General features: G+C 38.7%; 1 protein-coding gene across 1 annotated transcript; it reads left to right on the top strand.

The window, feature by feature from the left end:
• The first annotated feature begins 234 nt into the window (after nucleotides 1-234).
• On the top strand, nucleotides 235-999 carry LOC124245571 (trafficking protein particle complex subunit 13-like). Its single transcript, XM_046673000.1, has one exon. The coding sequence runs from the start codon at nucleotides 235-237 to the stop codon at nucleotides 997-999; it is 765 nt and encodes a 254-aa protein (XP_046528956.1).
• Nucleotides 1000-12310: the final 11311 nt, after the last annotated feature.

The raw sequence follows: 12310 nt of genomic DNA, 5'->3' as shown, positions 1-12310 counted from the left end.
AAAAAATTCTATTTATATGTGAATTTCCAATGATTGCAATTAAGTTGTACAAAACCATATTGAAAACACTGATCAGACAAGTACTCAGCCTTTATATCTTTTGGTCTCCATGGCTACTGTGGTAGAACTTGCATCCAATTGTTGTGTCGATGATGTCATTCATGACAAAATAATGGACCCTGGAAGAGTTGCCTCTGTGGGTTAGGTATCTATTCAACACAGTGTGGAGGAAAGATGTTTTTTAGGAAACTGTGCTTATTTTCTTTCCTCACACCATTGGAAGTTAAAACCAAGTTTTATAGTTCAGAGATGAGTGATTTATTTCTTGAAGTCCAGATTCAGAATATTTCATCTTCAACTGTCTTTATACAAAAGGTTTCCTTAAAGCCATCTGAAATGTACACTGGGGCAGAATTAAATACTGTTAATCAGGCTGGAGAAGATGAGTGCACCTTTGGAACGAGACCAATTTTGCAGTCAATGGAAGGACGCCAGTATTTATACCACCTTCAGCTCAAGCAGGAATTTTCAGAGAAAGCTGGTACCATTAGGGGACTAACAAAAATGGGAAAATTGGACATAGAGTGGAAAAGAAATCCAGGTGAAATGGCAATACTACGGACAATCCAACTTGAAAGAGAGGCCCTAGTTTATGGAAACATGAAGCTATCTTTGGAGACAATCCCAGATACTGTAATTCTAGAAGACCCTTTTCATATTACCTGTAAGATAACGAACTGTGGTGATAGGAAAATGAAATTGTTTTTGAAGACGTGTGATACAGATTCTATTCGTTGGTGTGGAAGTTCAGGAAGGTATCTTGGAAAGCTGCCACCAAATTCATCTCTCCACTTTACTCTGACACTACTGTCCTTAAAACTGGGCCTGCAAAGTGTCTCTGGCATATGGATAACAGAAAAGTTATTAAAGAAAACATATGTCTGTGATGATGTTGCAAAAGTCTGTGTAATATCTTCCATGATTAAAATGAAAAGCTGAAGAAAATTTCCAGTGTTATGCTTTCCAGGGAGTTTCACAAAGCTTATGTCAGCAACAAAATGATCAACTAATAGCAAATAAACAGGCAGATTATTTTCATTTACTTCCTTTGAGACCATAAATGCCTTTGAGAATTAAACATTCGTTGATTTCAAAAAGAACAATCTGTTGATTTTCATCTTATATAAAGTACTTCCTAATTCTACCCTTATATATTTCCTAATATTTATGACTTCATTAAGGTCATTACAGGTAGCCATTGCATTTTTTTTTTTTTGCAATGCAGCCACCATTTAAAAATGATTATTCCTGCTTTCCAGAAATCCTTAATAGCATTCCACACTTTCTGGTTCAGTAAAGCTGGCATTGAATCTAAAATCTTAGAAATATATTGATAATTTAATTAAAATAATTATTATGGGTTACTTGGTAAGACTTCAACTTATTCTTTTATTTTTTTCTTCTCTCCTTTTAAGTCAACAGAGAACTATTAATGACAGTGCTTAATATAATTCAGGGTGGTCCTCATTATTTAAATTTTTTGACATTTTCTACTTGGAAAGGACACAATCTTTTCTAATAGTATTCCAAATTATTGGGGCTGTAATCTTGCATTTATGTGACACAATGAATTGGCTCTTTTTCATTTACTTGTCTTGGTAAAATTCTATGAACTGCAGAGTTGGTTTATTTTCATCAGTCGTTGTTCTTGCAGGGGCACTGGCGAATACTACTTGGATTACTCAGTTGGTTCTTAACAATTAGCATAATGAGTTCTTCCCCTTTTATTCCAAGTCAAAAATCAGCCTTCTTTTTTTTATACTTAAAATGTGCCACTTCCTTTCTTAGGTAGATTTAGTGGATTCCTTTTGGTATGGGATCTGGAACTCTAAACCAAAATGTTCACCTAACCAATGAGTGGAAGAGCAAGGATGTGTTCCTACCTCTGTCTCCACAAAAACTGATCTCCTAATCATGGTTGAGGCTAGTATGATGAAGTATGTAATAGAATTTTTTCAATGCTATCTTTTTTTTAAAAATTATTCTCCTGTCTTGTATTCACATATCAGTTTTTCTTTAGAAGAATAAAACCATCACAGACAGTAGCTAATCATTGACTTTTGAGAATACAAGATCCATACTTCAATGATGATATTTTCCTTAAGTCTCTACCTCTCCACATTGCTTTTCTTTTAATGTTTAAGCATTAATTTCTCAGTGTAGAAGCAATTCATGAATGCATTGTCCATAAAAATGACAGAAATTATCGGCTCCCTCCTTTTGCTTCATTAGGCCCAGAAGTGGTAATAGATCCCCTGCTCTTTTTGGCTCTGGGTTACTGTCTTATCTCCCTCCAGCTTTCCTGACTCTCTGGTCACACCCATATAAATAATTCCTTCACTAACTTTGACCTCATTCTCTCTTTTCTGTTGCAGATCTGACTGATCAATATAAACAGACATATATAAACATACACATGCATACACTATACACACACCACTCACAAATACATATACCATAAGCCTCTTAGACACACTTTGACATTGAAATTAATGGCACCAAGTAATGAAAGAATGTGTTTTACCTGTGGGGTACAAACATTTCTGGGATCCTTGAATGAAAAGTGTTAAGAAATCAAAAGCAAGCGATGAAGTGAAAGACAGGATGGAAAGCCGGGGATAGGTAACATATCACAAATTTCATTTTATGCCATATTTATACATTAGACTTAACTTTGTGAATGGTCATACTTAGGAGCAATCATCTCATAGTTAAATATGCATTTCCATTTCACCTCTTATCTGTGTTTGGATTGTAGATACAAGAAGAATGGCAATTGAACAAGCTTTGATACTTCTGCCTTCATTCAGACAATAAACAAGAGAAGTTTCACTAGGCCAGTGGTAGCATAAATGTAGAAGTAGTTACAGAAAGAACAATATTTATGGAATTAAATCAGGAGGACTTTGAGAATACACTTTTGTGAACAACTGCAGTACCTGGGGCTTATCACTTATGTGTATTTTCTCTTTGTTTACAGGCTTTATTACTCTTGAGGCAGGTTATGTGTAACATTTTTTTCCTTTGTTACACTAGATAAGTGCTGCATTGAAGTACTGGTCACTGATACCCTTCTGACTCACTTTACCCTTTGTTTCATTTCTTTCTAAAGTTTCTAATGTGGGTGACTGAATGGATAGCAGTGCTCTTGTCTACCTGAAGGACATGGGAAGATGAGTACACAACTGACTTTGGGGGTCAGGGAAAATAATATCACAGAATGGTTAAGAAAAGATATCACAGACTGGTGCAGGTACTGAATTCTGAAAGATTTCAGAAAGATGAACATAAGCAGACACATAAACATACACAAACCACAAATACATACCCCATACATCCCTTAATAGACACATTTCTACAATGAAATTAATGTCACCAAATCATAACTTCATAACTGCTTTTAAAAAAATCATTAACAGCAGTTCTTTTCACTCTCTCTACCTCCTGCTTCCTCTTCTCTAGCTCCCTTCCCTGTGCCTTCCCCATCCTCTTACCCTCCCTCCCTTCCTTTCTTCTTTCTTTCTTTCCTTTTTTGGTTCATATGTTTGCCCTAAAATCAATTACACATTAATCAGTGTTATAAATGCATACGTATACTAATTCAGGCTTACATTATTGTATATAATGAGGTTCTTTGTGTCTTTTCTTAAATGTTATTAAATATAACATACTTCTATGCATCTTATTTTTCTCATTTAACAGCACATTGTAGAAATCAAAGTCAATTTTATGGGTCATCTTCTTTTTTTACACTCTTTTATTAGGTCATCATAGAAAGTTACAAGTTTTATTCTATAATGCCTCTATTGATTTCTTTTTCTTCACTTTCTGTGGCACTTAATTAGCATTGCAAAAAATTATCATTATCTGTATTTGCTGGATTAGATACCATGTCTTCATGTATAAGGAATTCAATCAGGAGATTGAAGAACTAGATGACTTATAGAATCTCCTTCCAATTCTGAGACTATGTCAATCTCTCATGTTAGTGCAGCTTGATGAAAAGAAATACATGTCTCTGTGTGCCTAGGAAGAGCCTGACTATCTGCTTTTAAAGTAAGAGTGGGGAGATACAAGAGAATACACACAACAAAACTCAGCTCAGCAAAGTATTCCAGCACGAGCAGACCAGTTTTTCAAATCTTTTAATTACAGTAATGATAACACACAATGAGCACTGTTCTAAGAGCTTTTTACCTTCACAATAGCTAGGAGGTAAGTATCATCTCCATTTAATAACTAAGGAAAACAAGGGAGAGAAGTTGAGTAACTTACTCAAAATAATTCAGTTATAGTTAAATGACACAGCCAGAATTCAAATCGTGGCATTTTGATTTAGGGTCCATGTGCCAAATCACAGTACTGTGTTGTCACACTGCAAGTACAACTGGTCAGACATACTCATCTCTTTCCTCAGGAGATTGGTTTTGGGGACTGTCTTGGTGAAAAAATTGTGAATAGGTAGCACTGTTGAACCCCTGTGTATGTGGGATGTCCATATTATCGCCAGTGGATTCCTATAACACTGGCAAGCATATTTCTTGCACAGTAACTTGGAAATATCCAGGCTGAATGAAACATTGTCTGTGACTTCCCCCTCCTGGCAACAGAGATGATAGCAACATCAAACTGTTAGAATATGTGTTGCTATCACTCCACTGCCTACATCCTCCTGGATATTGTCAGTTATTAAGGAAATAAAATAGTTTATGGGGGTATTATCATGAATTAAAAGGAGACTTCTTAGAGTTCAGTGAGCACACATATTTCTTCTTTGGAGTAGATGATGGGAGTTGAAATTTGGAAATATAAATACACTGGGACGAGACAGAAGAAAATTAAAACAATATTGAGATACAATTTTCCCCAAACCAAATAATAAATAAAACATAAACAAAAAGGCAAATATCTTTGCTGAAATGGATGCAGAGCAGAGCTTTTTGTCCAGACCATATTAGCTTCCTTTTTTTTTTTTGGAAGGCCATGCACAGAGGTGAGAGTAGATGAGAGCAGCTTGATGGGGCAAATTACCATCAAGAGGAATGTGTGCAAAGGAAGGAAGCTGCCCTTTTAGCCTTGAGGAAATTGCAAAGGGACTTGGAAAAAGTGACACGGAGGATGTAAAAGTGTTTGTAATCGTGTTCAGAGGACTTCTGTCTTAATTTGGTCACAAAATTAACCTTAACGTAAAGATGCAGGAAGCTGTCTTAGTCCTGCTTACGGAACCATGGCAACAGCCACTGGTGGTTCAAGTTATCCATGCACACACATAACCTAAGCAATGAAGCTGCGCCTTTTTGCCACCATTCTTGTCATGGAAGATTTTATTTTGTGGTTTGGTTATGTTCTTTTGGTCTTTGCCAAGGGATTGTTATTCAAGAAGGAATCTTTGCCCTCTTACCGTGTTAAAGATTTGGCCACCAGTGGAGATTGACAAGCTCCCGGCTCCCACGGGGGTCAGAGACAGGTATAGCTATTCAGATGAAAATATTCTAACTCTCCCTGTAACAATTATGATTGATGCACATCACCATGTTGCTCACAATCTTCATGTATAGTCAGGACCATAATGGATAACAATCTGTCTGCTCCAAAGAGCTCTGAGTCAGAGGTTGTAGTCATGACTCTCTCAGGAGAGGTGTTCACCTGCAGAATGAAGCCTGGCTTTCCAGGGGATGCAGGAACTACTTGATATCCACAGCCATTTGTGGACTCCAGGGTTATTCACTGCAACCACAGTAATAAATAACGTGTTTTATTGAGCACTGCCATGTGCCAGTCACTAGAGCCCTGTGACTCTGATGGACATTCCTATCTCCCCAATTTACAAGTAGTGTAGCTGAAGTTCAGAGATCAGGTAAACTTGTCCAAAGTCATAGCAAGTGATGCACTTGGGGATGATTCAAACTGAAGCTGTCTAGATTCCAAAGTCTTTGTTTTCAGTCACTATTGTTTGAAACCGAACAAGTCCCAGACTTCCTCTCTGCCTAACGTTTGTCTGCCATCACTGAATGAAGTCAGAGAATATGGTAGGGCGAGATGGTGAGGGTGAATTATCCAGCCTTTACAGTATGGCTTAATTGTTTCTATTTAAAGTATTTGTGTTTTATATTCCAGATTATGAAACATGTTGATTTCAATATGAATGAATAAAAAAAATAAGTGAAATAATTTTGAATCATCCCTAGGCCACAGCATTGGTCAGTGGAAAGGCTGTCTCTCCAGTAAAGTTAGAAGATATTTTACCAAGTATTTGATATAGATGAAAGAAAGAGAAACAGGAAAAATTGTTTTTCTCTGGAACATGTTTTAAAGGAAGTCTCTGGAGGTCTATGTGTGTCCACATGACACTCTGCTTAACATTTCTTAAAGTAAACAGAGAAGAATCAAAGATAGGTACAACAGAATTCTTAGATATGCCTGCACATATAACCTTTACTTAGTATTGTGAGCACTTTGTTATTGCTTTCACTGGAATTAGACTTCCTTACCACATCAATACAGGCCATGTTTTATCCATTTATATACTATAGAGCCAATAAATCAACCTTTAAAGAGGGTACTTTGACATGTCCCAGAATTTCTTCACCTCTGCAATCAGAAACTTAATATGCTACTTTCTGCTCACGTTTACTTATTGGTAGAATAATTTATCTTCACAAACTTTGTATCACAAACAGTGCTGCCATGAACACTCTTGTTCTTGTGTCCTTGTGTATGTGTGATTGAATTTACTTGGGGTCTTTAATGAACAGTGGAGTGGGAGAGTGATAGGCTATAACTATTTTTCACAATAAAGAATATTGTAAAATTGCCTTCCCCAATTTTGGCACTGATTTATCCTCTCACGAGTAGTGTATGAGTTAACCTATTTGATTAAACTTGTGTGAACCTTTGGTATCTGGGGCTGTTTTATTTTTGGCAAGTTGATGGCTGTGAACCACTATCTTATTGTTATATTGATTTCCATTTCCCTGATTACTAAGAAAGTTGAACCTCTGTTGATATGTTATTTGTCATTCAGGTTTGTTCTGTGAATCACCTATTATGGTTCTATAACAATTGCACTGATTAAAGCACATTCTAGTTACAAATGCTCATATACTCTACAATAGGTCTGGGGTAGGAGAGGCTGTTAGCTAGGACTGTAGAGTATGGACATTTGCTTCAAAATTGCTGACAAGGCATCATAAACTTTTTCCACATCTGAATTCCCTCGAAACTCTGAGATGACTTTATAGGCTGCTTCTGCCTTTGTTGCTATTTCTGCTTATTCTTATTCCTTTGTCCTCTTTACAGTCCAGATATCTTTTCATTTGGAAATATATGTCCTTGTGAAACCTCCACACTTGCCCTTTTCTGCTTTTATATTGTGTACATTATTCAACCTATAAATCAACCTGAAACCCTAGATCTTGCATTAGCCACATCTGCTGCACCTCTGAAACTATCAGTTCAAATATGTCTTTCCCTAATAGTATGCACATTCTTCAGGATTCAGATATAAGCCCATTAAGAGTCAGGAAAATTATTTGAATGACAGACACTGTCTTGAATTCAGAATCATCACTTTCTGCTAAACAAATTTGCTACTGGACCCAATGGTCTTCCTACTTGTTTCATCTCACTGGATGAGTAATCTTATTGGTATGCCCTTCAGTCTTTCATTCTAACAAGCATGTTTTATGCCCATGTTCCACCAGGTCACCAAACATGTCTAAAGAAAACTTCACCTCAAGCCAGGCTTCTTTTACACAAGTATAATTAACATACAATGGAGAAAAAATTAGAGGGAATAAATCAAATGAAAATAGTAGATACTGTTGGTTTGTGTGTGGAAGAATAAATTGTTTCTCTCTTTCTCTTTTTAACTTGCCACTGATTTCTCATATTCCCACAGTGGTAATATCACATGCACATAGGAGGTGGAGAATAAGAACTATATCTGAAGTGAAGGGCCCTGAATGCTTGCTGGTCAAGACAGTGATCCAGTTCACAGCATAAACCTTGGTAGAATTAAAGAGGGGAAGCCCAGTTGCATGAAGAAAGTTATTAATGATGTCAATCTAGTTTGGCCCTAAAGGCACTTCTAAGCACACTGAATTTGTAAGGTCCCATCCCATGAGTGGTGGGAACCTATGCGTCCCTGGATTCACCCACTGACATAATTTCACCTGATCTGACTATTTTGTACATTAGTGGCTCTCAAAGTTAAGTATGGCTCTCAAAGTGCAGCTTCTGAATCACTCTGAAGCCTTGTTAAAACAGATTGCAGGGCTACATCCCCAGAATTTCTATTTTAGTACATCTAGAGTAGTGTCTAATAATATTAATTTCTAACAAGTTCCCAGGTCCTACCCATGCTGCTGGGCCAGTGACTGTACTTTGAGAACCACTGCCTATGTCATTTCTACAGTGAGTTCTCCAGGTAGTGACCTTTTAGGCATAGTAGGACCCAGACGTTTCCAGGTGTGTTTTGGGAGTCCATGACCAATTTTTCATTTTTCACTTCCTCCTCCTTGATTGTTAGTACTGGCTATGGATTCCAGGATTAGAATCATCCTAGTTAAGGAGAATAAAGAGTCAGTGGAAGTTTAGTTGATCCCCTTGGAAGGAAGATACAAATGTAGGAGTACCATTAGGATTGTGGCTTCTTTTTTCTAGGAGGACCATGGTGAGTAGTCCCACAACTTTTGTCTCTGGTATTCAGTAGGCATATGCTAAGAGGTCAAGCTGAAGTTACTCCCAGCTTTGTTCATTATTTTGGCCATTTGCTTCTTGGTATCATTTTCTTACCCCCTGGAATTTGTTCTACAGATCCTTATGGGTGCCTCTAACAACAAAAGAGATTCTAAAATGTCAATGTTCCTGGGGTTATAGAGGGATTAGATGCTGTAATTGTTCTGGAAAAATGTACTAAGCTATTGAATATTATATTTGGCAGAATCAAGACAACTGAGTCTGTGGTGTTATTGGTAGGAAATCTAGCTATGCTGATACTCTTCTAAGAAGTGGTTAACATAGTCTGTTTGACTGTGAGACTGTACAAGGGAAAGCAGACTTGGAGAGTGTAGTGGATGTTCTTGGTAAGCCACCCAGCTCTCCTTTCCTTGCCTTTGTATACATCCCTAAGCTATTGTGAGTATTGGGTTATAACAACACAGCTTTCCTCTTCTCCAGAGAATTTCCTTCAGACAAATTACAGCCACCAGTCCTTGATTCCAAAACCTAGGGGGCAAATCATAACCAATGACTGGCTGACATGGATATACAAGAGGTCTGTCTCCTCACTTCTAGTGGGGACGAACTGTCCAGGATAAGATTGAAGCTAGTCTCAGCTGAGAGCACATTCTGGCCTACTGTTTTTTCCTGCACTGTCCTGCTTCCATAATTCTCCTTTTCCTGAGACCACTCTCTCAACAAATCATTTGAATGGGAATCCTCATATCAGTTCTATTCTTGGAAAACCAAAGTAAAACAGAGGGCTTTAAACTTTTTCTCAAAACTGTGAGAAATCTGTGGCTAGATTGTCCATGATAGCAGACAATCTTGTGTTGGCCATGACAGATAGGGAAAATGGCACATATAAAAGATGGCTGTGGCATCTTGATAGTGCTATTTCATGTGTGGGATGAGCAGTCACGGCATTCAGGGTAATTATGCCCTGGAGCTTTTTTTCTGTGGTCAGGAGACAATGCTCTCTGAATTCCTTTGCCATTGTTTCACTCAGAAACAAGTTTCACATAATGCAATGAATGTTCCAGAGGACCAAATTCAAACTTCTGTATATGATCTTGTAGCCAGTAGTGTAGCCAGCCCTCATGGTCTAGTGGTTAAGATTCAGCACACTCACTGCCTCAGCCTGGGTTTGTTTTCCAGTCAGGGAACCACACAAACTGTCTGTTGGTTGTCATATTTTGGTGTCTGCCTGTTGCTGTGACACTGAAAGCTATGCCACTGGTATTTCAAATACCAGCAGGGTCACCCATGGTTGACAGATTTCAGTGGAGCTTCCAGAGTAAGACAGACTAGGAAGGAGGACCCGGCCACTCTTCCAAAAAAATTGGCCATGAAAACCCTATGAATAGCAGTGGGGCATTGTCTGATGTTGTGCCAGAAGATGAGAGAACAGTGCAAAAAAGACCAGCAAGTTTCCACTCTGCTGTACACAGGGTTACTAGTAGTCAGAATTGACTCAACAGCCAATAATCCAATAGTGGATTATGTTTTCCCACATGTGCCACTCCTAGACATGCTTTCCTCCAACCCACCCTCCTCTTTTAGCACTTCTCCACTCTCTGATCCTCTTAGAATTAATCCTTCCTCCTCCATCACTCCCTACCCTGCCAGCACCAACACAGTTGGCTATGGTGCACTGAGAAATGCTGTGGTAAGCCAGTAGTGATAGGAATATCAAGAATGGCAAGAAAAGACAAGCCCTAGTGCACAAAGGATTCTCAAATTTGTGCTGATATCACATTTCTTAATGTTTCAATAGCCAAAGCAAGTTACATGGTAAACCCAGATTCAAAGAATAGAGAAATGGACATTGCTGTCATGTAAGAGGAAAAATGTGTGTTTATTTTCACAGTCTACCACATGTACATTATAATTATCACCACATTCTTTTTATATTTATCAGATTCTGTGACTATCTCCTCAACTAAAGTTTATGAGTATCTCATGTCTAGGTAGTATACTTTTTTCTCTTTGCGTAATCCATATTGAATCACATGCATGGATAGTATATAAATCAATTTAAAAATAACTGCTGAAAGAATTAAAAACCTCCTGACAGAGATTGCATTTGTGTTGAAAAAAACACAAAGGAGAGACAATGCATACATTACAGAGAATTTAAGCCCCTATATGTGTAAAGCATTAATGAAAAGTTAATGCTGGCCACTATCTTTGTCCATTTGGGCTGCCATAATAGAAATACCATAGATTAGGTGGCTTATAAACAAACAGAAATTTATTTCTCACAGTTTGAGAGGCTGGGAAGTCTAAGGTCAAGGCTTTGGCAGATTTGGTATCTCATGAAGACCTGTTCCATGGTTGATAGACAGATGGCCATCTTCTTCCTATGTCCTCTAGTGGTGGGAAGGGCAAAGAAACACTCTGGTGCCATACCTATAAGGATATTAATTCCATTCATGTGGGCTACCCCCTGACCCAATCACCTACCAAAGGCCTCACCTCCAAATACTATCACAATGAGTGTTAGCATTTAACATACTAATTTTGGAGAGTGAAGTAATCAAGATGCCAACAGGTTATTCCTGACTACAGTCATCCTCACAGGAAGATCAACCAGCAGCTATCCGTAGACAAGACACCATTGTGAAAATCCTGGAACCCAGAGGTGATGCTGAAATACCTCCCTAGATCATAGAAACTGAGACAAACTGCACCAAAGGGTAGGAGGAGTGGCTATACCCTGACCAGATTGCCCTTGCCCAAGGCCAGCACAGTGAAACATCAAAAAGGCATCCCTGGACCTATCATTTCTCCAGTGGGAAAAAGAGAACACAAGGTAGACATCCAGCTCCCCAGAATTGCAGGATGCTTCCTAGGATCAAGTCTTATCTAATGAGAATCAACAGTGGAATCAGCAGAGCTTCACCACTGGAGATCAGATAGAAAAGGAGAAGGGGGTGGGGGTAACAGCAACCAGCTTGCTCAGATCTTGGAGGACTTCAATCTTTACTGTGGAACCCAAGTAGAAATCCCAGCCCGTGGCTCTACACATCTGAAGAATTGAGCTGGTAGTCCAGTCTGACCAGGGAGCTTAGTGGGCAGGTTTTCCTGATTTGGATTCCCAACCAATGAGCTATAAAGACCATGGAGCCCATTCTACAGCCACATCTAAGCAGGGAAGCAAATTTACAGCCCTGCACAAGTGCTGCGTACAACATCCAGGCCTGCCTGACAGGAAATCTGGCCAGAGAACCTGGGAAGTTATGGAGCCCAACAAAAAGTTAGACTTTGCAGTGGCATCTGAGCAGAGAACCCAGTCAGTGGTGCTGTCCATCTGCAGAGCTGAGTCCATGGCCGCATTTGACCAAGGAGCTCAGGAGGTAGTTCTGCCTGATTTGATCCCCAGCCAGTAAACTCTATAGGCTGTGGAAACCATTCTCTGGCCTCACTTGAGTAGAGAAACAAATTCACAGCCCCACCCAACTGCTGAGTATAGACTCCATCCTGGTGGAATAGGAAGCCAAGCCAGAGAACTCAGACAGCTGTGGAG

Source organism: Equus quagga, chromosome 10 (assembly GCF_021613505.1).
Source record: "Equus quagga isolate Etosha38 chromosome 10, UCLA_HA_Equagga_1.0, whole genome shotgun sequence".
In the NCBI taxonomy this organism is placed as follows: Eukaryota; Metazoa; Chordata; class Mammalia; order Perissodactyla; family Equidae; genus Equus; species Equus quagga.
The sequence above is the reverse complement of the archived record's forward strand: the minus strand, read 5'-3'. Positions and strand labels throughout refer to the sequence as shown.

Excerpts from the sequence above, each read along its gene's own strand:
- LOC124245571 (XM_046673000.1), top strand. The coding sequence starts at position 235 with ATGTTTTTTAGGAAACTGTGCTTATTTTCTTTCCTCACACCATTGGAA.